The sequence below is a fragment of the Typopeltis vanoorti genome, chromosome 22 (assembly GCF_054136105.1).
Source record: "Typopeltis vanoorti isolate ZY-2024b chromosome 22, IOZ_Tvanoo_1.0, whole genome shotgun sequence".
In the NCBI taxonomy this organism is placed as follows: Eukaryota; Metazoa; Arthropoda; class Arachnida; order Uropygi; family Thelyphonidae; genus Typopeltis; species Typopeltis vanoorti.
In genome coordinates, this window is record NC_143570.1 from 22,133,519 (window position 1) to 22,160,333 (window position 26,815).

General features: G+C 34.3%; 1 protein-coding gene across 1 annotated transcript in view; it reads left to right on the top strand.

The window, feature by feature from the left end:
* The window catches only part of Pdxk (pyridoxal kinase), a 185,010-nt gene extending 158,583 nt beyond the window's left edge, over positions 1–26,427 (top strand). The window contains exons 8-10 of the mRNA XM_090411801.1: positions 1,805–1,926; positions 17,189–17,255; positions 25,198–26,427. Of these exons, the coding sequence (XP_090267927.1) occupies positions 1,805–1,926; positions 17,189–17,255; positions 25,198–25,310 (302 nt within the window). The 3' untranslated portion in view covers positions 25,311–26,427. The remainder of the gene's footprint in view (positions 1–1,804; positions 1,927–17,188; positions 17,256–25,197) is intronic.
* Positions 26,428–26,815: the final 388 nt, after the last annotated feature.

Consider the following 26,815-nt stretch of genomic DNA (forward strand, 5'->3'; position numbering starts at 1 on the left):
AATCTGTGTATTTAATCAGCAATGATGTGTTCAGTTAGGCTGCACCATTCAGCAAGAACTGAATGCTGTTACAACTAGAACAGTGCCTAAACCTGTAATCTATCAATAAATCATTTAACTTTCAGCACATTCAAACCACATGTATGCCATGCATATTGTAGCACTCAATGTTTGAAATGTCCCCCTTTCACTTTCATGTATGCCTGAAGTGTTGGAGGCCACATGTCAATGGTTGCACACGCAACATCCAACAGAAATGCTGCCACTGCTCGCTCCACATCCACCTTCAGGCTAGCAATGCTGGGGTGTTGTTTCTTGCAGATTATCCCTGATCTGAATCAACAGATTCAGATTGGGACTTTCAGATGGTGATATGTGGTTAGGCACATTCATCTCCAACCACTGTTGTGTGGTCCTCTTCCGGTGTGTTTCACATAGGCAATGGAAGGTGTTGTTCAGGGATCATACCACGTGTTCCAGCACGGTGTCTTGACTTTGGCAGAGGTTTTGCCCGCCTTTCTCTCAGAAATGCAACTTGAATACTCCCTGTTGTCACCCCCGACACACATACCAAACTGACGGTCATCACGCCTCAGAGATGGCACATGTTGTGCCAATCCTATTGTTCGAAAGTTGGAGGTTAAACAACTCTTCAATGGTGAAAATCTTCTCATCTGTGAAGAAGGTATCTCTGTGTGTGTTGTACATGTGCCGCTGGAGAAGGTGCTTTTGATTTTATCACCGTCTGCTGCATAAGTCTGTGGTGTTAGGAAGTGTCCTGTAGGCACATCACCCTCAGGTCATTCATGCATTCTCATGGGATTATGCCTGAGGCATGCCTTCACAGTCCTCACAAACTGTTGCATCCTAATGCAGCATGGTCGATCTGTTCATTGGTGGTCAGATACTTCTTCCATATCATTATACAAAGTATCTGACGGTTATAGTCCAATACACAAACATCCTACTGATCCTGAGTGTTTTCAGCACGTTTAAAATGGCTGCACAGTTCTCATAATCTCCCCACTGCATGTTAACCTGTACAGCTACACAACTCTCTCTCTCTCTCCACTGATATACACGAATGCTGGCTTTGCACAGTGCCACTAATGGAACCTGGCTCACGAAATTCTGTGGGCAGCACTTTAGCGTGTGAAAGTTGTAACAATATTTATAACAAGACTGTGTCGATACCTAGCAAAATGATGCTGCTTTCTATAACCTTGTCCTTCAGTTTGCATGAAATAAGAGAAAGTGATTAACTTGTTACCTTTATTTGGTCCTCTGGTGTTCCAGTGGATATTCCTCACCACTAAATTTAGCTGCAGTAGCCTGTTTTTCGTGAGCATAGTATCCTGAAGCAGATAAGTCTATACTGTTATCTCATTCAGGACAATACATGGTACACTCAGTTACATTCCCTTTCAGTCCGTGGTTGTCCTGCATAGTCATTTGACAAATTGTAATATGTCCATTGGAATTTGCAGTCCTGTTAGTCTTTCATCCAACACTGATGTGGATTTTGCTGTTTTGCTACATGCCTGATGTTGACTTATTGTTTTCTGTTTATCTCTATTCCTAGAGTACTTCAGGTATCATTGCATGTATCCACCTTATTAGGATAATAGATGCAAAAAAAAATTCTAATCAATACATTGTGATTTCCTCTGACTTTATGTTTTCCTGTAATTGGAAATTCTTGAGAAGTGCATTTTTTGTTTTTGAAACATTATTCTTTTATTATGTTTAATGTTTTTAATGTTTCTTGCTTTTTTTCTGTATTCACCTGTATTATTAAATTTAGGTGGTAAAAGAACTGCTGTAAAGCTTCAAATTCCACGTCTTCCTTCATCCTTTTTAGGAACTGGAGATCTTTTTGCATCTGTTTTGCTTGCCTGGATGGCTAAAACAAATTATAACTTGAAGGTAAGTATTTTTCAGATATTTTATTTGAATTCTTGTTTAAACATATTCTATTATGTAAACTATTCAAAAAATGTCATTTGAGGAGCATTCTTTCCTGGGGTAAGTAAAGGAGTTCTCATGGTATTTCATAATAATTATATACAGTAAATTCCATCTAATTTGACATATCTTCCAATTCTTTCACCACCTTAATGGTAAGAGAATGGGATGTATTTTTTTTTTGCATGCTTTATTTTATAATGTTTAAAGATATATGAATTCAAAATACAACACAAAATTTACTTCTTAAGTACTAATTTGAAGTATATAAGAATGTAGTAATCAATTAAAAAAACTAAATGATTTTCTTAAATTATGTTTGAATTTGACCTCTAAAATCTATGGTGTTGTTAGAGGAATGATAAGTCTCTCTCTCTCGCTCCTTGTCACCGCCTTTTCAAGCAATTCATTATAATCGCTGTGTTTAAGTGAATTTATGATAATATATTTAAGATTGGGTCGCATAAGGGTCAAAGCCAAATAACTGGCAAGAGACCTCCATGTAGCCTTTTAAGGAATGCAGAGAACTGACTGAGGCTTCTGACATAATGCCCAATACTCACCTTCTTGTGGTACACCCTATTAGGTATTTATCGGGATACTGACAAACGAGGATGCGCTGGCAATTTGGGATTTGCCGACCAAATTGTACTTTTTATTGGCTTAAACCACAAATGCATATGATGATACAACATGATGAGATTATATGCCGGCTGGGGCATCACACACTTAACCACTCTACCGGTCAAGGCGTCAAGGTTATCGTGGATGCAAAGTGCATATTAAAATTATAATACCATTGATATTACATTGAAATATATGATGGATATGAAGCGTATGAAGATGCGTATTTGATCCATAATGGCCGGTAAGGTAGTTAAACAAGGTCCCTGCTGTTTTCATCAGGGAACCATGGTGAACAATGAAAAGTCAGCTACTGGAACAAACTCCAATTCAACATCTGAAGCTAGGAACCATCAATATAGGGAGTGTTAATGGAAAGGAAATCTAACTTACAGAAGATTTGGAAAAGTACCAGGTTAATACTATTTTGAATAAATAGGTTTACTTTTTTGTCATTATTATTGGGATCCAATGTACCACTTCTAATCATCCAAGAACACTACTGTTACTGTAGTATCCACATGTTCACCTTTTATTAGTGCATTTCATAAAGGTTCCACTGGCCTGACAGCTGTTGCAAACTGGATGGTTCTCTTCAGAGACTGGCAGAAACTTTAAGAGATCAAAAACTCTCATTCAGTACTAAATAAATCAAATGTCAGAGAAATGTATTTTTCATAATGAACTCTGGGTTGATGTGTAAAAAGTAATACTAAAGAAAAAAGCCATACAGCTTTAAGCCAAAGAGCTAAGAAAGATGAAACCGATGTAAAAAATAATTTAAAAATTCTGAATATTTTTATGAATTGTTTATGTTAGAATGTTTATTAGTTTTGGTTTCATAACACGCATCGTCGGCATTTGCGATGTGTTGTTATTGAAATTGTTTTGTCAAAGTGATATGTAAAGCAGTTAAAAATTTATGTACTTATAAATATTTAAAACTACAAAAAATTTTATTGTAGTTTTAAATATTAAGTTGTGTTTTATGAAGACATTCTCTTGTCGCCAACGTAATCTATGTGTCAGCCATTATACTTAGTTTCTCGCTTGCCACTTTCAAGGAGTGCTCATGCTCGCCGAGAAGTTTGATGTGTGATTGACAGCTGACAAGGCGAGCTTTCGGTATCGAAGTAACGAGAGAAAACAAGAGAGCATTCAGAAAGAAGCAATAAGAACACAGGCTGGCAGGTATTTAGATTTGGAGGAAATTGATTTTTTTTATGTGACAGTCGGAGGAAAATCAATAGTATATTAAGAAAAAGGAATGGTGGAACTATGAAATTAAAGTGGAATAAGTATTAGTAAATAAAAGAAAATATTGCTATAGACATTTTAAAAGGAATATTCGAGGAAACGCTAATTGGAAGATCAATAGTAGATTCCAAAAAGGGAATCATAGAACTGCGATTTTTTTTTAAAGTGGAAGAGAGTTAAGACTGTCAATAAGCATTAGTGAATAAAAGAAGAAATTGATATTTATGTTCTAAAGGAATGTTTGAGAAAACTCTGATTAGGAAGTTTCATCTGTATTAAGGACGCCAGATCTAACTATTATTTCTACTGAAAAGAAGACAGAATTAAGTCGGGAAGAATTAATGTGTGCTACATGAGTGATGAGAAAGGATCCTACGAAAATGAAGAATAAAGTCGTATATCTTTGGAAAAGGGCCTTGACAAAGATAGAAACTGGCTGTGAACATTTTGTCATTATGAAAACAAATTGTTTAGTCTAGTCTTAAGTGTAAGTTTGTTTTAAAAGGCCTTGGATCCAATTAATTCTGTAGTTATAGTTATGTAAAGTTGTTTCAAGTGTATATATTGTTTTTGTTTTATTAAATGTGTTCAGTGATGTTTTTGATTCCGAAAGAAATAAAAAAAAAAAAAAAAAAAAGAGGTCATTGCACCAATCGGAGAACCCTTGTGCATATAATATATAGGTACACTCAGAAATAAAAAAAATAATTGTTAGAAATAAAGAGATCAAAATAATAAAAAAAAATCCTTTATTTTTACAACGTGATCTATATAGATAATGAATAACAGAGGTGATAATGTACATCCTTGTCTCATACCAGATTTAACATTAAACCATCTTCCTGTACTTCCTTCAATTCTAACTACTGACTTACAACTCAAATAAAGACTAAGTATTGCTTGATATAATACCCTATTGACACCATATAAGTGTAGTGTATTGAATAGTTTCTCTCTTGGTACCACCTTGTCATATGCCTTTTCCAGATCGACAAAACATTCTATAAACATTTGGCTTTGAAATAATGTTGAATCTTCAATATCCGCTTTTCCTGTGGAATTTTACATCATCAAAATCGTCAGTTAATATTTTAAACAATTTTTGTCTACTAATTTTGTCAAAGGCTTTTTCATAATTAATAAAGATCATGTGTTTCTTTTTGAAATTCTCTTCTCTTTTCTATTAATAATTTTACAGTAAAAATTGGATCTATGCAGGATCGGCCTTTTTGGAACCCGTTTTGTTCTTTTAGTAGTTTGTCCTCTACAATACTGTTTAGCTTCTCTTTTGATATTCCTGCATATATTTTAAATCCTGTATTTAGCAGACTAATTCCCGTATACGAGAGTGGTCTGAAAAGTTCTCAGCCTCGACCATAGATGGCAACACTATTGGCAAGGTTTTTTTTTTCTAAGTTGGTACATCTGTCATAAGTATCCATGTGAAATTGCAAGTCATTCTATCAAGTAGTTTGTTTTATATGGCTGTCTGAAGCAAAAGTGTTGTCTGTATACTCAATATACTCGATACTCAATTTTATCCTTGAAATGGATAAAATTGAGTATCATGCAGTTATAAAATTCTTTGTAAAAGAAGGTTTAATGCCAAAAGAAATTCATTCGAAGTTCATAAAAGTTTATGGGCACTCTTCTCCTTTGTTTTCAACAATTAAGAAATGGGCTGCTGAGTTTAAGCGTCGCCATACCAGCCTTGAAGATGATCCACTTGAAGGATGTCCAAAAGTGTAACAACACCAAAAATCCTTGATCAAGTGTACGATATGGTATTGGATGACCGGCAAGTCAAAGTGTATGAAATTGCTGAGACTATAGGCATTTCAAAAGAACTTGTAGGATATATTTTGCATGAAGAATTGCCAATGAAAAAGCTTTGCTTAAGATGGGTGCTGTGCTTGCTCACTTCAAATCAAAAATACACTCACATGAAAATCTCTGAACAGAGCTTGGAGCATTTTAACAAGAATAAAACTGATTTTGTGCATCTATTTATTACTATGGATGAGACTTGGATTCACCATTACCCACCAGAATCCAAACAACAGTCAAAACAGTGGACAGAAGCCGGTTGTTCAGTGCCAAAGAAGACAAATTCGGTTTCATCAGCAAGAAAAATGATGACATCAGTGTTTTGGGATGCCAAATTAATAAAGAAAAGGCATTTTCTTTATTAATTATCTTGAAAAGGGTAAAACAATAACTTTGGAATATTATTTCAATCTTACGAGACTAGACGAAAAAATTCGTGAGAAAAGACCCAGTTTGCAGAAGAAAAAAAATCATCTTTCATCAGGACAATGCACCTGCCCAGAAAGGTGTTTTGGCAATGGGAAAATTAAGGGATCTGCACTATGAATTGTTGGAACATCCACCCTATTCCTCAGATTTGGCTCCCTCTGACTTCTATTTCTTTCCAAAACTAAAACTCTTCCTCACTGGTCAGCGTTTTTCTTCAAATCAAAAGGAGATTGCAGCTATAGAGGGGCATTTTGCAGATCTTAATGAGAACCACTACAGGTACGGGATATTGGCTCTGGAACATCGCTGGAATAAATGTATTAGTCTTAGGGGAAATTATGTTGAAAAATAAAAATAATTTGAAATTATAAATTCTTTTTTTCATTGTTAGCCTGAGAATGTTTCAGACCACCCTTGTAGTTATTGCAATTGTCTTTATTAGTTTTTAATAGATTGAGATAACCAGTGTTTTTTTCCAAGAGTTAGGAGTTTTTTCAGACATTTAAACCATGTTAAAAAATTTCCGAAGTCTTTCATTAAATTTTTCACCTGCATTTTTGCATAGTTCTATATTTAGATTGTCTTCTCCAGGTGTTTTCCTATTTTTCATCTTCTTTATTGTATTTTTCAGTTCTAACATCGTGATATTTTCTGTTAGATCATTCTTTGTTTTATGAAATTTTATTTCATTTTTCTTATCTGTCCAGAGATTCTGGAAATAGATCACCCATTTTTCTAAATCAATTGTTTGTATTTTTATCTTTTCTTTTATTTCTTTATTTATGAATTTTCTTAAGAAATCCTTTTCTTAAGAAATTGTTCCATCTCTCTCTCTCTATGTTTTTTCCTTATTTCTCGTTTTGCAATTGCACTGTTTCTGTTATACTCTACTTCTGCTTCTATTGTTTTAGAATTTAGCCATTTATGGTAACTGTCCTTTTTTGGTTTTATTATATTTTTCATTTCTTTGTTCTAGTCTCGTAGTCCTCTTTTTCTAATCATTTGCATTCCTAAACTTTCTGTTGCTGTTTTTGTGAGAATTTTTGATATTGTTCTCTAAAATGAGGATCCTGTAATGGAGAAATGATGTGCCCGTTATTGATGTTACTTTGTCAAAAGGAAATGTGAAGCATTTAAAATAATAATTCACATACTTACTGGATTTGGATAGTTGTGTTATTTTCTGAAATTTTATTGCAGTTTAAAATATTAAGTGTTGTGTTTTATGAAGACATTCTGTTGTCGCTAACGGAGACAACGTGTCAGCCATTATACTTAGCTTCTTGCTTGCCACTTTCATGAAGTGCTATTGTGTCCCATGTTATGATTATTATTCTATCTAGTGAAATTCTGCTTATCTATGTTCAGTTATTATCTATGCACGAGATATCACCCAAAAATACAAATATTTAAGCTATTTCTCCCCTTAGTGTCCCTAATATTTATATTATGCTGCGCCTTTTGGGACATTTAGTTTCAGATATTAAATACAAAAACAAGGAGCAATTACTAAAATATGTCTGAATGTGAAACGATATTGCAGTCGTGACACTTTATCTCGTTTTTTTTTTTTTTTTTACACATTAATTTCCCGCATGAATAGGTTCGTACGTTTTTCAAGTGGTGCATTGGGCAGCAATTTCAGACAACTGTTTTGTCAATGAACAAAGGTTTATTAAACTCATTAGTATGGTACAATTCAATTTCTAATATAATTCAATTCAATACTAAGAAAACATTTACAAAATAACATTAGCTAATCACGAGTATTTGGCTATGATCCTATATGGGTATCACGATCATGTCGCCATAACAAATTCAACTCATACAATTATATGAATAATCCCAGATCTAATTAACACATTAGTTAACCCTATATTAGTCTGAATACGCCCTATGCTGTAGCACCTGGACATATGTGATCAACTCACTCTATTTAACTATCTAAAACTATGTAAATTAAATTATCCTTTCACTGTGTTAACACATAACTTTGACATTTAAAACTTTCCTATAAGTTACAATACACGTGCATAAATCTCAGGACACATAATTACTTATATAATATTAACATTAACAAGCATACTTTCATTATAAATCAGTCATGTACTAAAGTCCTAGTATAAATTTCCTTAGTCTCTTCAATAGTTCAGTAATAGAATAATGATTACAATTACAGACGATTTTCAGTTAACACGAGATTTTACAGTACCTTTTTCTCTTGAGTTTTCCATATTGGCCTCTACCTTTTTCTGATTGTACTATACTGGTATAATCTTTCTTGTAATCTGTTACTCCTAAGTTCTTTTGGCATTAAACTGTGCTTATGCGATCTTTACTTTTCGTAGTTGAATTAATAACACACTTTAGAATCATCTATACCATGGCTGTGAAACTCGCCACATGGACACCGACTTCTTTGCAGATTTCCCTTTCTCGTAGTTGTCACTGGATGACGAAACACTTAGACAATACCTTCTTTCCTTTGGCTAAATGGCATTCCTCGTTTCTTACCATAGGAAATATGGAATCGAAATCCCGCTCACTTTTGTTTCCTTGTTGTGACGACGGAGATTTAACTCCAATCCCACCACTCAGGAAAACCGCGTGAAAACCTACACAAAGGAGCTCGTGAAGAAACTATCCGGGAAAAGCCTCGTGGGGGGGGGGCGTTTCTAACATTTTTATACCTTGACCCCTAACGGCACCTTCTTTGATTTATTTTCTTCGCCCCTTACTTCATTCGACTTCACCGACCAATTAGAGTGGCGTTTTTCTGCCAAACATCCTTCGGTCGGCGAGCCCGTGACGATGTCTAAATCCAGTAATTGACCCTGAGCGATAGTCTATTGTTTTTCTTTTGCTAGCCTCTAAATTAATCCCCCTTCCAAAATTTTTCTCTGAATTTACTTAATATTTTAATCTCTAGCCTCTTACATACAATTTCTTATGACTAATCCTTTTCTGTTTTACTTAGCTAAACTTTTTTTTTTATATCACAACACTAATATATTCCTTCTTTTGTTAGTTAGTTCAACAAACACCCTTTTTTTTTTTTTATATTATACTTGGATGCAAAAATATTTTTCTTTCTTTTAAATAATTCATCTATTAGCTTTTATACAGGGGTTTTATATTATTTTCTCTTCATGTTACACCATGATAGCTGGGAATTCTACATTCTTAAGGTATCAGGGTGTAACAGTGCACATGCTTGCCGAGGAGTTTGATAGGTGATTGACAGCTGACAGAGGGAGCATTCAGTATCGAGGTAACAGAGAAAACAAGAAAGCATTCGGGAAGAAAAGAAAACACAGGCTGGCAGATATTTGGGTTCTGAAGAAATTAAGTTTTTTTTTATGTGAGAGTCAGAGGAAAATTAATAGTATAATTCCGGAAAAGAAATCGTAGAACTGTGAGTTTTTGAAGTGGAGGAGTTAAGACTGTCAGTAAGTATTGGTAAATAAAAGAAGACATTGCGATTGACGTTCTCTAAAGGAATGTTCGAGGAAATGCTGATTGAAAATTTCATCTGTTTTAAGGACGCCGGATCTATTTGTTTTCTACTGGAATAGGAGACGGAATTTAGCAACTTAGATAAAGCGGTAGAAGAAACTTTTTTTGCTGGTACAAAAAAATTAACAAAAATTGAACTGTGTGAGGTAAGAGTACCTATACTTCGGTAAATTCAGAATATCTTGCTTCAGAGTCAAAAAGAATAATGTGTACTACATGAGGGTGATGAGAAAGAATCCTATGAAAAGAAGAAGAGAATCTTATATCTTCGGAAAAGGGCTTTAACAGAGAAACTGGCTATGAACATTTTGTTATTGTGTGTAAATAAAGTGTTTAGTCTAGTGGATGTGATGAAGTGTATGTTAAACAAATCAGTAATAGAATGAATTAGAAAATGGGTGATCTCTTAAGTATGAGTTTATTTTAAAAGGCCTTGGATCCAATTAATTTTGTAGTTATGTAATTTTGTTTGAAGTGTATATATATTGTTTTTGTTTTATTAAATGTCTAATTTTTGTATTTGGTCTTGAGTCAGTGATTTTTTTTGGATTCTGAAAGGAACAGTAAAAAGGTCATTGCACCAATCGGAGTGAACCCTTGTGCATATATAAATACATTCGTTAAATAGAAATAATTGTTATAGAGAAAATCGCATAAAAATGAGGATAGATTGAAAAAAAATTAATAATAATCTCATCTCATTATAAACAACATGAATTCTGTCTCCTATTCTGGTAGAAATAACAAATAGTTCCAGCGTCCTTAAAAGAGATGAAATTTTCCAATCGACGTTTCCTTGAACATTCCTTTAGAACGTCAATAGCTGTATCTTCTTTTATTTACCAATATTTATTGAGTCTCCCACTTTAAAAACTCACAGTTTTACGATTCCTTTTTCGGAATATACTATTAATTTTCCTCCGACTGTCATAAAAAAAAAAAAAAAAAAAAAAAAAAAAAACCTTAATTTCCTCAGAACTCAAATATCTGCTGGCCTGCGTTCTTTTTTCTTCCCGAACGCTCTCTTGTTGTTTCATTACCTACGATATTGAACGCTCTCTTGGTCAGCTGTCAATCACCGATCAAACTCCATGGCGAGCATACGCACTCCATGAAAGTGGCAAGCGAGAAGCTAAGTATAATGGCTGACACGTTGTTTCCGTTAGTGAAAAGAGAATGGCTTCATAAAACACAACAATTAATATTTTAAACTACAATGAAATTTCTGAAAGTAATACAACTATCCAAATCCAGTAAGTACATGAATTATTTTTTTAAATGCTTCACATTTCATTTTGACAAAGTAACATCAGTAATGCACATGGAAACATCTAAGACTCTTCAAAGGACAAGACAACAACAACAACATCAATAACGGACACATCGCAAGTGCCGAGAATGCATGTTATGAAACCAAAACTAATAAATGTACTAACATAAACAATGTGTGAAAATATTCAGAATTTTAAATTATGATTATTTTTACACCTCCATTGGGAATATAGCTGGTTTTCAATTTTCTTGCCTATTTTCATAGTTTACATCTTTTTATTGTTTATTTTAATGCAAATTTGTTATAGCAATTGGTCACTTTGGTTAAAGAATCTTGGAGATTTGCACTGGAGTACATCATTATCTACATAAAGTAAAGGAGATAAGTTTGATATCAGATTTTAATATCAGGTTTAATGTCATTTTCTCTAATAATGCAATCTATATAGATCATGAATAATGTAGATAGTGCATCTTTGTTTTACCCCTGATAAAACGAAAGACCTTTTATGTTTTGGTTTTTTCTTGATCGGTTGAGTTTCAGACAATTTCGTATCATTTCAAATGTTTTAAGGAAAATGCAGTCAAATTTGAACTTGCTGGAATGAACAAATTTGATTAAAGATACCAAGAAATTATATACTTGGTTTAATCCTTTATCCAAGTGTAACCTTGGATAAAGTTACAATTTATCCAAGGTTACACTTGGATAAATTGTAACTTTATCCAAAATTACAATTTTGAATAAAGTTATAATAAGGATTATAACTTCTGATTATATTTCAGGTGCAAACTTTGTTTGTTTACACTTGGATAAAGGATTAAACCAAGTATATAATTTCTTGGTATCTTTAATTTATAGTGTAACTTGTTAATTTGTTGGAAGTTTTTCCAAGTGGAAAAAACTTCCAACAAATTTGATTATTTTCCTTGAAACATGTGAAACACTACAAAATTGTCCAAATCTCAACTGGTCAGATTCCATGCCAATATCCAAGTTTTGGGAAGTGATCACTATTAATTGTTCATAAGGTTTTCCTTTTTAAAATTAAGAATTATTTTAAATTCTTTTTTATTTACACAACTCTCTACAATTGTTCCTTTGAACTCTAATAGTGTAATATCATGTACTTAAGCTGCACCTGAGACACGAGCTAATATATGCATGATTTATGAATAATTATTGTGATTCATGTTTTGAATGTAGTTAATGGTCAGTCTCCCTGATTATGTCCATGTAATGTTGGATAATATTTATATTGTAGTTTTTAAATAAAATTCTATATAATTTTTGTTACATGTGAAAATGATTTAACTATGTTTAAATCACATTTCATTAAAACTATTTAAGTGAAAATCTTATCTTAAAATTTTTAAACTTTTATTTTGCCTGAATCGAGCTTGTTCTTCCAGTTTCTCTGAAAATATTTCAGCCTCATTTCAAGTATGCTTGCATAAATTTTACCTTGAATGCTTATTACAGAAATTCCTGAGATAATGGGAACTGTGAGAGCTGTACTCTATCTAGAATTTGAACTATTGACCTGGCCCTCTGAATTATGCAGTGTAGCCACTGCAAAACTTTTATATCTTCATATTATGGTGTTTCTGATCGAATATCATCGACTCCATCTGCCTTTCTACATTTTAGGCTTTTGATTTTTTTTCTACCTCAAGTGTTGATATGCACTCCTCTTTGCATTCTTCTTGAATATTTTCTAATACTGTTCTGTCACTAATTATTTCACTTAAGTCTTTCAAAGTCATTATTCCAGCCATCTAGAATATCTTTACCTTTAGTTTCCATGTCACCTTCATCTTTGATTCCTTTTACAGTATGCTTTCTACCATTTTTAACTCTTTTCAATAGCCACACATTTTTTGGAGAACCATGGTTTAGATGTGGGTTGGGGAATATGAACAGAGTGAGGAATGAATCTTTCCATTCCAATATGGATTATTTCTGTAACAAGATTACAACAGGTATCTGGATCTGAAGAATGAAAACAGTAGTCTGGCCATGGACAAGAGTAATAAAAATCACATAAGTCCTACCACTTGGTATTGTAATGCCAGAGCATGCGAGGTTGTGAATAATGGATGTTCCACCAGAGATGAAACTTGGATAAGATTGTGGTGTGATTTTCCAAGAGGAGCAGTCACTTGAACAGAGTACCTGGAAGAAGAACTAGTTAAGAATAAGAAAAGATCTAGAGTGTTGAATGAGTGAAGAGGATTTTCAGGAATTTGGGTGGGAAGATGAATAATCTGTTTTAAAACAAACCTAGTTGACTAGGTGGTTTTCACCCCAGTCAAGAATACTGTGGAGATCAATATTCAGGGCTCTTATTATAAACGATCTTGAAGCGTGATATGTTTGAACACTAGAGGTTTAATGGAATATTTACAGCACTGGGAAATGATTAAAATTAATCGTAATTCTTCAAACTGAAAGGTTTGAGTTCTCGTCCCACCCAGATGTACAGTTTACCAAAAATCCACAAACCTAATTCTCCCCTAAGACCTATAGTAGATGCCATTTGATGCACCTTGCTACAAACTGTCAAAGCAGCTGGTTAACTCTCTGACCCCCTTCCCCCCACTGGTCTTACCACATCCTATATAAAAAATTCTACCCATTTTAAGACTTAATTGAAAATCTAACTTTAAATAATACAGATATATTGGTAAGCATTGACATCACCTCATTGTTTGTTAATATTCCCTTAATTGGCACCCTAACACACTTTAAAAACGTTTTTCCTTCTGATATCTTAGATCTCTTTTTCTTTCCATCAGTTCTGGTTATTTTTCTTGGAAAAACAAAATCTACACACAGATTGATGGAACTGCTATGGGTCCCCCCCCACACACACCTCTCTTGATAATTTTTACATGGAAAATTTTGAAAAACGAGTCATAGACTCAGGCCCTCTCGAACCCTCTGTCTAGTAAGATATGTTCTCTATTTGGCCTCATGGCCCAGACACATTAGACTCCTTCCTCAGTCACCTCAATAGCCTATATCCAAGAATCCAGTTTACGATGGAAAAGGAAAATAACAATAGTTTACCCTTCCTATTCACCTTAGTAACATACCTTCCTAATGGTAACCTTTCCTTCTCTGTATATAGAAAACCTACTCACACAGGCAGATACATTCACAAGCTCTTCCACCACCACCACCACCACCACCACCCCTCTCAACAATATGACATTATTAAAACTCTAACCAATAGAGCCCACAAGCTTTGTTCCAGTGGAACCTTTTCAACATATGGTCAATCTGGCCTTGCAGACCATGTTTTGGATACAAGCCATAGGATCTTTTGGAGAAAAACTGCCATGCTCCACCATAGTAAATTCAATAAAGAAAGACTATTTTTAGAATTTGTGGTGGTGGCACTCAGAAATCAACCGAATTTAAATAAATATGGTTGCATAAAACTTCCCAAAATTTGGGAAACATTAATTACTAGAGATCCCACTTTACATCCTAGGCCACCTACAAACTCCCATAGAAGGCGCACATCTAGATAGGACTTTAGAGTCACCCACATGTTTCATTTAGTATTGTATTTGAGTGTGTTGTTACGAAAGTTATTTGTAATCCCTGAAGATGTCTCAATGACTGAGACAAAATATTAGAAACATTGAGATTAGTTTTAATCCTTTCCCAGTGCTGTAAATATTCCATTAAACCTCCAACATGATGTCCTCACAGCACTTTAGCCTCAGCACATGGATGTTTGATCGCTGCAATGCTTGTCATATGAGTAGGATGGGCAGAGTGTGCTATCATCAGCAGAACTATGAATATGGTTTGCAGTCAATGAGAGCTGATCATTTATACAGGGTGTCCCAAAATTCACGCAAGATTTAAATTTAGCACCATTTGTGTGGTAAAGTGTTGCCAACGAGAAAAAAAAGACAACGTGACAGCTGACAGTTCAGGGTCATTAAAAATGGAGTGCTACACGAAAGAACAACGCATTTTCATTGTTGAGCAATATTTTAAAAATAATGAAGGTTTGGCAGCTACAGTTCACAATTTTCGTACAAAATATGGTTGCAATAGTGATTTAACTTCATCAACTGTGAAAAGATTAATTAAAAAATTCAAGGAAACTGGATCAATTAGTGATCTTATACACTCTGGCCATCCCTCAACAAGTCATTCAACAGAAAACATCGAAGCAGTTCATGAGAGTGTTGCTGAGAGTCCAGGAACATCAATTCGGCACCGTGGTCTTGAATTGGGCATTTCGAGAAGCTCTTTACAGTGTATTCTCACGAAAGATTTGCATCTTTATGCTTACAAAGTTCAATTGACTCAAGAACTGAAGCCTACTGACCACACACAGCGAAGAGAGTTCGTTGAATGGTTTATGGAACAACAACAAGTGGATGCTTATTTTTCGAACAAAATCATCTTCAGCAATGAGGCTCATTTTTATCTTGATGGTTTTGTTAATCGACAAAAATGTCGCATTTGGGATTCAGAAAATCCACGAGTGATTGTTGAGAAACAAATACAACGTGTCACTGTTTGGTGCGGATTTTGGGCTGGAGGCATCATCGGTCCATTCTTCTTCGAAAATGCGGCTGGTAAGGCAATAACAGTTAATGGTGCTCCCTGTCGCGACATGATAATCCAGTTTTTTGTGCCTAAATTGCAAGATATGGATGTGACAACATGTGGTTTCAACAAGACGGTGCCACATGCCATATAGCCCGAGAAACAATTCAATTACTGCATGAGTCATTTCCTGGTCCTGTAATTTCCCGTTTTGGTGATCAGAATTGGCCGCCCATAACGTCGTTGGACTTTTTTCTTTGGGGTTTTTTGAAGTCTAAGGTTTATGCCAACAAGCCCACGACCACCCACGCCTTGAAGGAGGAAATTGAGCGCTGTATCAACGAGATTCAGCCACATTTATGCAAAACGGTCATGGAAAATTTTGACAAAAGAGTGTGTATGTGCCAGCAAAGCCGTGGAGGCCATTTACCTGATATGCTATTCCATGCGTAACCCTATACTGTATACTTTATGAATCAATAAGAAATTACAATTTTTAATTAAAAAGCCATGTTTTCTATCAAAGTTACTTCTTGCGTGAATTTTGGGACACCCTGTATAAATCAGGAAGAGAGTAAGCGAAATGACATTCCTGAAGGACAGTGTCACTAACAGGAAAGTCTGAAGAGTGAGAATGCCATCTTTCATTATACAAGGATCAATCTGAGAGAAAACTGACAATCCAGTTACACAAGGATGAAGGCAGTCTGAATGATGGTAATGTAATAAGATCTCGATGTGAGACCCTGTGAAAAACCTTGGAGATGTCAAGAACAATGGCACATGTCTCTCCAAAACTTTCCATGGTGGAATAGGTCCAGATGTGTGTGTGATGTATGCTAGGAGATCTCCAGTGGATCTAGATTAGCAAAATCCATACTTGTGGTCACTATTAAATGACAGTTCTCTGTGTTGAAGAAATTAACTGTTGATAACCTCTTTCATTACTTTCGACAAAATTGAGGTGACAGCAATAGGTCAATAACTAGATGTTGAACATTTATCACCTTATTTTTGTGAACTAGTTGTATACTGGCTTTCTTTCATGCCGTAGGATGAATGCCAGCTGAGTATAGTATAGTGAATAGGTGAGAAAAAACGTGTTAGTTCAGTATTTTTATTTTCTAATATTCTTATCCAAATCTTCCCTTGAGTTTTGTGTAGGTACTTTTATACATACCTTAGCTCTCTCTCTCTCTCACACATACATATTTTTCTCTGTACTCTTTTACATCTGTCAACATTTTTTGCTAGGAACTTTTTTGTGTGCTTTATTTTCCTGTGTTGCATCTTTAGCTTGCGTACAACTTTGTGTTCTTATTTTTCTATCCTTGTAGACTACTTTACCACATACCTTCTCAGCCGAATCATTCAATGTTTACTTCAGAGTTTGCTGCTAAGACTCGAAGGTTTGGTTCTTGTTTTTGAATGGTTTCATTTTTTTCTTGAATAATGTTTGTATGCTTGAGTCTACACCTTCACCAGTAAGACTGCCAACTTTAATTCTTTTTGAAACTTTCTTGCACATTGTTTTTCAATGTGATTCATTTTTATCTTTGAAAAGATTTGTTGAGTATAGTATAGTAAATATTAATCTTTTGCAGTTTTGAAAATTTTCAAATAAAAGAATTGAAAATAGCTCATAAAAGTCTTAGAAGTACTTTAATGTTAGTTGTCAGTTTTTGTTTATACAAAATAAATAGTCTCTTCATATTCTAGGAGTCTTGTGAAAAAACTGTAAGCACTTTGCAAGATGTCTTGAAGAGAACATTAAAATGTGCTCAAGGTAAATGTTGTTTAGCTCAGTGTGATAAACATTGTTTCATACATTAATAAAATTTTATTTTTTATAATGAATATTCCTTCATTAGTATGGTTGAGGTCATAAAATATTCATTCTTTTGTCCTATCCAACTGTTTTTTGTGCATCGGCAACAGTTAAGAGACTATATAATTTTAAAGAGATGTTAGGGGTTATAATGTTTTCAAGAACAGAGATGTAATCTATCCATTGTCTCTATCAGCACCAAAAACTATACTTCCTGATTTTGGGGGGGGGGGGGGGTGGAGCATGGAACCGCCCTCACGACTGAGCTTAACCACATACATAACACTTTCCTCTCCAATGGCTACAGTGATCACAGTATCAAAAAAATAATCAACTCCCCCCCATTCCTCATCCTTCTCGTCAACGAGAATTTAAAAATGCCATCACCATACCCTCCATCTGTGGCACATCCGAAAAAATAGCCAAGATACTAAAAAAGTACAACCTACACACAGCATATAAGCCCCACCGCAAACTTGTTACCCTTATCCGTTCTACGAAAGATCAGCTCCCTCCTCTCTCTCTCTGCCTGGAGTTTACAAAGTACCCTGTTCCTGTAAGCTGGCGTACTTTAGACAGACAGATCAGTATCCATCCGCTTAGAGGAACACAAGTCTTACATCTGTAAACACAACTATGGCCATTCAGGCTTGGCTGACCATGTTTTGGATACCACCCACAGGGTATCTTGGAAGAAAACCACCATGCTCCACCACAGCAAATTCAAGAAAGAGAGACTTTTCTTGGAAGCAGCAGCAGCGGCTCTCAAAAACCAACCAAATCTGAATAAATACGGTTGTATTAAGCTTCCGAAGATTTGGGAAACACTCATCACTAGAGGTCCCACCTTACATTCCAGGCCACCTACTACTGCCCTTAGAGGGTGCTCCAAACTAGATAGGACTTTAGTGTCACCCACGTGGTTGGGCCCAGTATTGTTTATTATTTGTGTGTATGTTACATTAACTGTTTTTGTAATCCCCGTAGATGTCCTAGTGACTAGGACGAAATATAGGAAGTATTAAATTCTATTTTAATTCTTTTTGAGTGTTGTTAAAAATCCATTAAGTCTCCAACATGATCTCCTCACAGCACTTAAGCCTCTACACACGAATTCTCATCAACCATAGTAAATCTATGCCTATCTTATATCTCTGTTAACCTCTGCAAAAAAAAACAAAAAAAACTTCAAACACTATACAAATACAATGTGTACACTACTTTTAAAAGTGCATATCAAATGGAACATCAATCATCTAACCACACACACACACACACACACACACACACACACACACACACACACACACACACACACACACACACCGGGGGGGCTATGCCCCCCCCCCCAGTTCCGGACTAGTAGGCTGGTTCTCCTTGAATTACGGACTTAAAAGGGGGTTCTGCACCCCTGGCGCCCAATCCCACGAGTTCTGCACTGGTAGGCCGGTTCTCCTTGAATTCTGATGACTCGAATTTTGAAAACTTGAAAGGGGGTTTTGCCTTTCGAGTTTTCAAAAGAGAGAAAGATCGAAGTTTTTTCCCACTTGGTTAGACTATAATAAATTTAGTTTAATCCTTTATCTAAATTGTAAGCAAACAAAGTTTGAACCTGAAGTATCTTCAGGGCTGAGGCAACTCGTGGTAAAGGTGGACTCTTTGCCTCAGCCCTGAAGATACTTCAGATTCAAACTTTGTTTGCTTACACTTAGATAAAGGATTAAACTAAATTTATTATAGTCTAACCAAGTGGGGAAAAAACTTCCAACTGATGGGAATCGAACTCAGGATTTTCCGACTAAAGGGCTTTGTCTATACCAACCGAGGCTCTTAATAAATTTCTAGTAATTGAAAAAGTCAGAAATGGAATCCCTTTTCACATCAGTCACAAAATACAGGTCTTAGGAGTAATGCCATTGGAATTACTGCATAATATTTATTCCTGTGTGTTGTATTAAATCTGGATGGTGAGGTTAGTAAACAAAGGAAATATTATTATTATTATTATTATTACGGCTATTTTAGCCTGTTTTTGTTTAGGAGTGTCTCTTATTTTAAATACATTGGCTATTTTTACTCAAAAAAAATTATATATATATATTTTGGGGCATTATGGGTGAGAATTGAAGGCAATTATAGCAGAATGAAAGAGGAGGAAAAATTTTTTACATACCTTGTTTTGATACTAGGATGTCTTCAAATTCCATTTTCTGCTGAAGGTTGTTTTTAACAAGGGGGGGGTTTAACGAGGGAAGAATAAATTGGAAACCTGGGTTTATTTTAATTATATATATATATATATATATATTATTGTGTTTAAGGGCACTTTGGGGGGGGGGGTTTACTTATGGGAAACTGGGGCAGGGGGGAATGTTAATGGGGTGTGAACCGTTTCGGTCGACTGACCATCATCGGACATTTTCAGAATGAGTGTAGGGCTATGTCATACTGCAAGTTGAATCTGCCAAAAAAGGGCATTTGTTGTTGCTAAATGGCCGGAGGCATGGCCTGATTTGTAAGTTGTGGATCGTCCAACATTCGGAAATTAGGTCGGTGGGCATTGATTGAGTTTTCATCGCACTTTGGGAATTTTGGAACACAAAGGAAATAGTTGGTGATAGAACAAAGGAAGCAGGAAATCACACATATATGAAGAACACATTGGATTGGTAGTAACCATACATAAGTACACAAATCGGTATCATGAAAGAGTATAAATGGAAACAGTGAATGGAACGAGACAAAAAAAGAAACAACTAGAAGAGGACAAAATTTCTATTAAATTATTATTATTATTATTTATTATTTTGATATAATTATTATTATATCAAAAGTTCTATTAAATTTCACAATGTGAATACTTTAATAGAACTACACAGTTAAGTTTACATTATCAACCTTCCCATCAATAGTTTTCTTCCAGTTACAATAGACATGCATTATAGCAAACACCACTGTAACAAAATTATGCACTCTAACTACAATATTTCAAACAATAATGGGAGGCATATAAGAAAGAAAAGAACTAGAAGAGGATGAAATTATTATTATTATTAGATATCCAGTATCATGTTATATTGGTGGGATTAGGCTAGAAGAAACTGATGAGACTATGGATCTTGGGGTGTTAATAGATAGGAAGTTGAAGTTAAGGGGCCATGTGGCAAAGATTGCAAATACAACTCAAAAGATAATTGCAATGCTGAAAAAATGTAAATGTGTTATTCACAGATGAAGACGTTATTTTGCCTCTTTACAGGGCCTTGATACGACCTCACTTGGACTATTGTGTGCAGGTCTGGTTGGAGAGAGTACAAAGGAGAGTGTTAAAAATGATCAGGATTGTGGAATACTGATTATGAAGATAGATTGAGAATTTGTAGACTTCAGACACTAGCAAACTGGAGAAAGAAGGGTGATATGATTGAGACTTACAAAGGGTCATACAGTATTTCAATTGATGGAATTTTTCAATTTATGGAGGGTGGGGATAGGACGAGAGGGCATCCTTGGAAGCTGAGAATGAAAGCTGCTAAGATAGGGGTGAGGGCTAGATTTTTCTCTCAGATGGTGGAGGGCAAGTGGAATGGATTGTCTTTGGATGTTGTGAGTGCAAGCAGTGTGAATGAATTCAAGAATAAGTATGCTAGCTGGTGTATGTAGTATGTGGCCTCCCTTGATGAGTCTCTGACTCCCTGGAGGTTTCTCTTAATAATAATAATAATAATAAAAATCCTGAATTAATATTTAAATTTTGAAATGTTACATTAGAATAAGTTAATCTTGCCGTGAAGTGAACTAAATATATGTAGTCTGAACTATTAAAATCAAAAATAATCTGAAAAGTTCAGCAATCAGTCAACTTTATAACTGGTCATCTCTAATTAGGAAATAGGACACAGGTGATGACTAGCCAGCCTGTAGTAGTCAGCCTAAGGGAAGGACTGGTACTAGAGAGAGCGAGAGAGAGAAAGCATTAATAATCAACATTAGGTATCTGTCTAATTAAGAAGCTGACTTGTTCGTGCCAACTGTACCAATCACTCTCTCCCGCTCCCCTTAAAGTGACTAATGGAGATTAGCTCAGCACCTGTACACCTCTTAGTAACTGGATGACTGATTACAAAGTTAATTGACCAATGAAGTTTTTGGTTTATTTTTGATTGTCATTAAAGGCATAGTTCATACACATTTTGTTCATTATGGTGTATGTAGGTAAGTGATATTAAATTAAGCTAACATGACATTTTGAAACAAACCTTAATTCTGGATTTTAATATTTTTATAAATTCTTACTCTTCTCATTCTTTCTTATGTCTTCAGTTATTGTTTGCATTTGTACTTTTCGATGTCATTTTGTTTGTGTTATGTGTGTTTAATGCTGTTGTGTTCTGTCATCAATTAAGATTTCCTGCTATTTCATTTGTTTTTGTTTTGTTTTCTGGAAATGGAGTCAGGAGGGTTAGTCTCTTTCTCTAAATTGCTGAAGTGAACATATACTGCAGTCTGTTTGTTAGATCCTGCATTTCATCTAGAGCACTTGTAATTACATTGACTTAACCTAGACTTTGGACCATCTCTGAATGTTTCTCCTATCATTGTTGCTATTCGTTCACTTTCCACATTTTTTTTCTCATATGTAGTTTCTTAACTTTCATTAGTTATTTTATTTTAAGTTTTGGATCCATAAATTAAAATAGGTGGAAACACTATATTGCACACTGCTGGTTTGGTGTTTTTATTTTATTTATTTTTTTTTTTTCCTTTCTTATTCTGTATTAATTTATATAGCCAATCAGTCTCCCTACCATATTCATTTGACATTGTCACTAAAAATGTGCTTAAACAGCTGAAATGTTGTAATTTTTCTATAAGGTTATAGCTAAGATGTAATTAATGGTTTCCATGTTCCTGCTTATTTTATATTTTTGTTCCTTTTATTGCTGATTTAATTATCATTTGTTTTGTTGCAGGTGGTTAATCTAATTAAGAGTATTTACACGTCTGTCATATTTGTTTAGGAGGTAAACATCTGTATAAATTAAAGAACTCGGTTAAATATATCAGGTTTTGATATCAAGTTTAATGCCGCTTCATATTGTTGTGTTCCTATCTCTAATATAATTACTCTTTTACTCTTTTATTCAAATTCTTGTTCAACTCTTTCTCAGGTATCACGTGATACCCCTGTATAACAATGGAATTACCCCAGGGTCGAGCCAATACCAGCGGTTCCCAGGGTATCAGAGTATCTGAGATCAACCTCGTAAAACACTAAGAAATTTATTTTTTTGCTGTGCCACTTAGTGCTTTTAGATTAAATAATAATATCAATCAAGAGGCGAGCTCTAGATAGTATTTAAGTGATACCTTGACCTTTGCAGACATGGCCAAAATCTCTTCCTTCTAATTTCCCACCTAGGTTCGTGTAAGTTTTTATAAGCGGTGCATCGGATTCCAAAATCACAGATAGACTTAATTGTATTCAAAAGCAAGGTTATTAGATACTATAATTATATACATACAGTACATTTAACTTAAATCTCACTCTAAGAGAGTTCCTGACAGCCAGGTAAACATTAAAACATTCCAATTTTACTAGGATACTCAGACTGATTATTTATTGTTAATCTTTTCAGTATAAATCTTATCAACATTAAACACTTAAATTATGCATAATAATCTCAATAATTCTTTTCTAATTCAGTTTCAATCAAACAACTCAAAATAGCATCTATATCTTTTACAATCTTGTCATTAATAGCAATTCTTTACTCTGAACTTTAAACATAACCTCCTTAAACATATAATAGCATCTATATCTTCTACAATCTTGTCATTAATAGCAATTCTTTACTCTGAACTTTATCATAACCTCTTTAAACATATAACATAATTCGATCATAGTAGGAGACAGTAAATATACGGTAACTTTCTCAGGATCACTACAGTTCAGTTCTATATAATATTATTAATGTTCCTTCCTTAGATTCACAGCACGGTACAAATCCTTTCATTCATATTTAACAAATACTATAAAGTCTACTTATCTATCTCGAACTGCATCACATTAAGAGGTCCTCAGGAATCTGTCTCTCCTTAATTGAAATATCCATGGGTTTCTATCTGGCTTTCTGTGGACGGCCGGGCTTACTCTTTCCACGGAGGTACGACCTTCTAGTTCCGACGATGCCTCTATCAAAACCCTCCGGAGTGGAGGCACTGCCACCCTTCACCCGCTGACGACACCGCGAGACCAACACCAGGAGATCAGGAACAAAAAAAAGGCTCGTGTGGGGGTGCTCGACCCTTATATTTCGCCTTGGTTCCCAGCGATTCTTGCAGTCTGCAATGTCCACCTAGCGCTTTCATGTAGGTTGACGTCACAGCGTCCAGCTTTCTCCGCTACGTATTTTGTGCACTGTTGGCACGCAAATGCCCAGGGCAAACCGCTCCCTTCGCGTTACTGCTTCCTGACCTTTGGACTTACATCCCCCCTTAGAATTTGTGCATATCATTCTATAACTTCTAGTACTTATTGCTCTAATAAAATGTTAAATGTTTACACTTCCACTATTATTTATACTAACTAGTGAGTGGTTCCTTATTGAAATATTATATAAATAACTATTTGTTTTCTTTTAGTTTGAAATATTTGATATATCTACAAAGCAGTATTTTGATACCTAGAAACAAGCATGTTATAATGTTTCGTATTGTGTTCGCTCTGTTATACAATGATAAGATGAAATATCTCATGTTCCAACTTATCAGGGTATAACAATATGATCAATATAAATAATAAGAGTGGTTTAATCATGCTATATCCTTCATTTTACTATCAGACCAACTTATACATTATTCAATTCTTTTGACTTAAGGAGTAGATCTTTATAGAATGTCTTCTAGTTGCATGGAACTGTACTTACCACAGACTTTCTGTATTATTTCTGAATTGATAACTGTAGCAAGAAGAGGAAGAGTTGAGTGAATGTAATCATATTCTCCTGACAAGATCCATTATTCCTTATTAGAACAAATAATATTAGCTCTGTGATCCAAAGCTTTTGACCAATGGATACATTGTCATGTGGTCATTTATTATATGATGAGATTCAATTATCTAATTTAATTTATGATAGGCCATCTAGGTTTGTCTCCTATGAAAATTCTGCTACTGATCTCAGACTCAATCAAGTGTTAACTCCATTCATTAAGATGTCAGTGATTACTCCAAGTATATCCAAAAATAATTTCATAAATCAAATGTTATGTACAGTTATTATATGCATAACTAGGGGGCTCCCCCCCTGTGTTCTGGACTGGTAGGCTGGTTCTCCTTGAATTCTGATGACTCAAATTTCGAAGACTCGACACTCAGGGTAGCCAATGAGTGTCAAGTCTTCAAAAGGGAGGGTTTTGGCGGCTACGACGCCCAATTCCCCCCCCCCCCCCCCCCCCCGACGCCTGCCCTGGGTATGGGCGCCAGGGGTGCGGAAACAGGCAGCTACAATTTTAGCTACCCGTTTGTTATCTGAAATAGTGAGATTCTTGTTAGAAAGAAGGCATATAATTGATTGTTTTGAAGAAGTGATTTTTTTCAAATGTAAAAGAACCTGAGCAACATCGAACCACAGCTACTTTACTGTCTCAGCATGGAATTCCTCTATACTAGTGATACAATATAATGCAAATTTAATGGGAATATAGGCGTTCCGTAAGTGGATAGTAGTGAAAGCTGTGTTATATGAGACTGAATATAGTAAAATGATATGACTATAAAGAATATTTTTAATAGTTCTATATTTCATTGTTGTTTCTGTTATATTTTTCTGGTAGATATATCTTTTAAATTCTTATACTTTCAGATTTCATATTAATGTATAATTTTGATTTTTAGCTCAGGCAGGTTTGAATGGTCCTTTTACTTCAGCACAACTGGAACTGAAGTTAATCCAGAGTAAAGATGATATAGAAAATCCTAAAACTAAATTTACTGCCATTGAATTTTAGCTGCCGTTTATATAAATTGTCTGTTGGTAGTTAACCAAAGTTATAAATGTGATCGGGTCAGGCTGGAGGGTTCTTCTGCATAATAATTGTTTCATTTTAGTACATAGTTTTTGAAAATTCATAATACAGCAAGCACACTTAAAGTAAATAACAATAAACACATTTCATTACTACAACTTTAAAAATGTTTTTAATGATTATTATGCATAAGTAATTCTTCACATCATTTAACTGTGATCTTTGCCATATTCACTAAAGTCAATTAATATATTTTTAAATATAATAAATTGTTGTTTTATTGGCTTGTTATAATGCAGTTTTTGATTTTTATTCAGAACTCAGATCCTTCTGAAAAATAAATACGATTAATGATTAATTTTATTAACATTTTTATAAAAAATACCTAAACAGGTGGAATTATGTTGAATAAAATTTGTTTTGTATTTTAAACATTCCAGGTATCATATTTTCATTATACCGCTGTAATATGAGTTCTAGTTTATATTCCAAAACATCTGTATTATAATAAGTTTCAGAGTATTGTTATATTGATATTTACTCATTGTGAGGATACTTTCATTATCTTTTTTTTTTTGTTTGTTTTATTATTAAATGTATAGCAATGATAGCATTTTTATCTTGATGACATGATTTTTTTTTATTGTTCTGAATTTTGAAGGTTTTATTTATTTTAATGAAATAATTTAAGCAAAAGGAAGGCCATTTTATTAACTAAATATACTTTCAAAAGTTCAGCAACATTGGCTGAAAATTATGAAATAGTTCTTGTAACCTTTCACCTTTCATTTTTTTTAAAAAAGATTTATGACTGTTAATTATGTGATGTAGAGATGAAATCAAAATGTTTATATTGTTCATGGAAATGGAAATTTTATTAGAGTTATCAGTGTGTTAAATTATTTCAGATTATTTCAGAAATTATATTCAGTGAGATGTCGGTAGATGTTTAAATATGAGCAAGATAGTTTTTGAATTGATTGTGATGCTGTGGAAATGAGGGAGTCATTATTTTCATAATGTACATCTTAGTTAATTTAGGTTTTAAGATGTATTATGAAGCCATCTGTTAAAATATACAATACCATTATTAGCTTTTCATAGGTGTTTATGTATATGAAATTTGTATCTTGTGCTCATAAGAGCATGTGGACACACATTTTCTTTATACACCATCAGAAATTTAACGGATCATATTGAAACTCAAAGAAATAATCTTATCTTTTTTAATATAATGCAGTAGTCTCAGGGTGGAGTAGAAGTGTTATCATTCCCTTTTATTAACAGCAGCTGGATCATTGTATGGTATGATGTTATATGAAGCTGTAAAAATTAGATCATCACTTATATTTCCTGGATTGAATAATTAAATAACAAAACCATAAATTATTTTTATTGTTTTGTTATATTTTAAGTGAGTGTTTTGATTAATTAAGTGATGATACTTTCAAAAATCTCTAGCATTATTTGGAGAGGGGGGGGGGCAG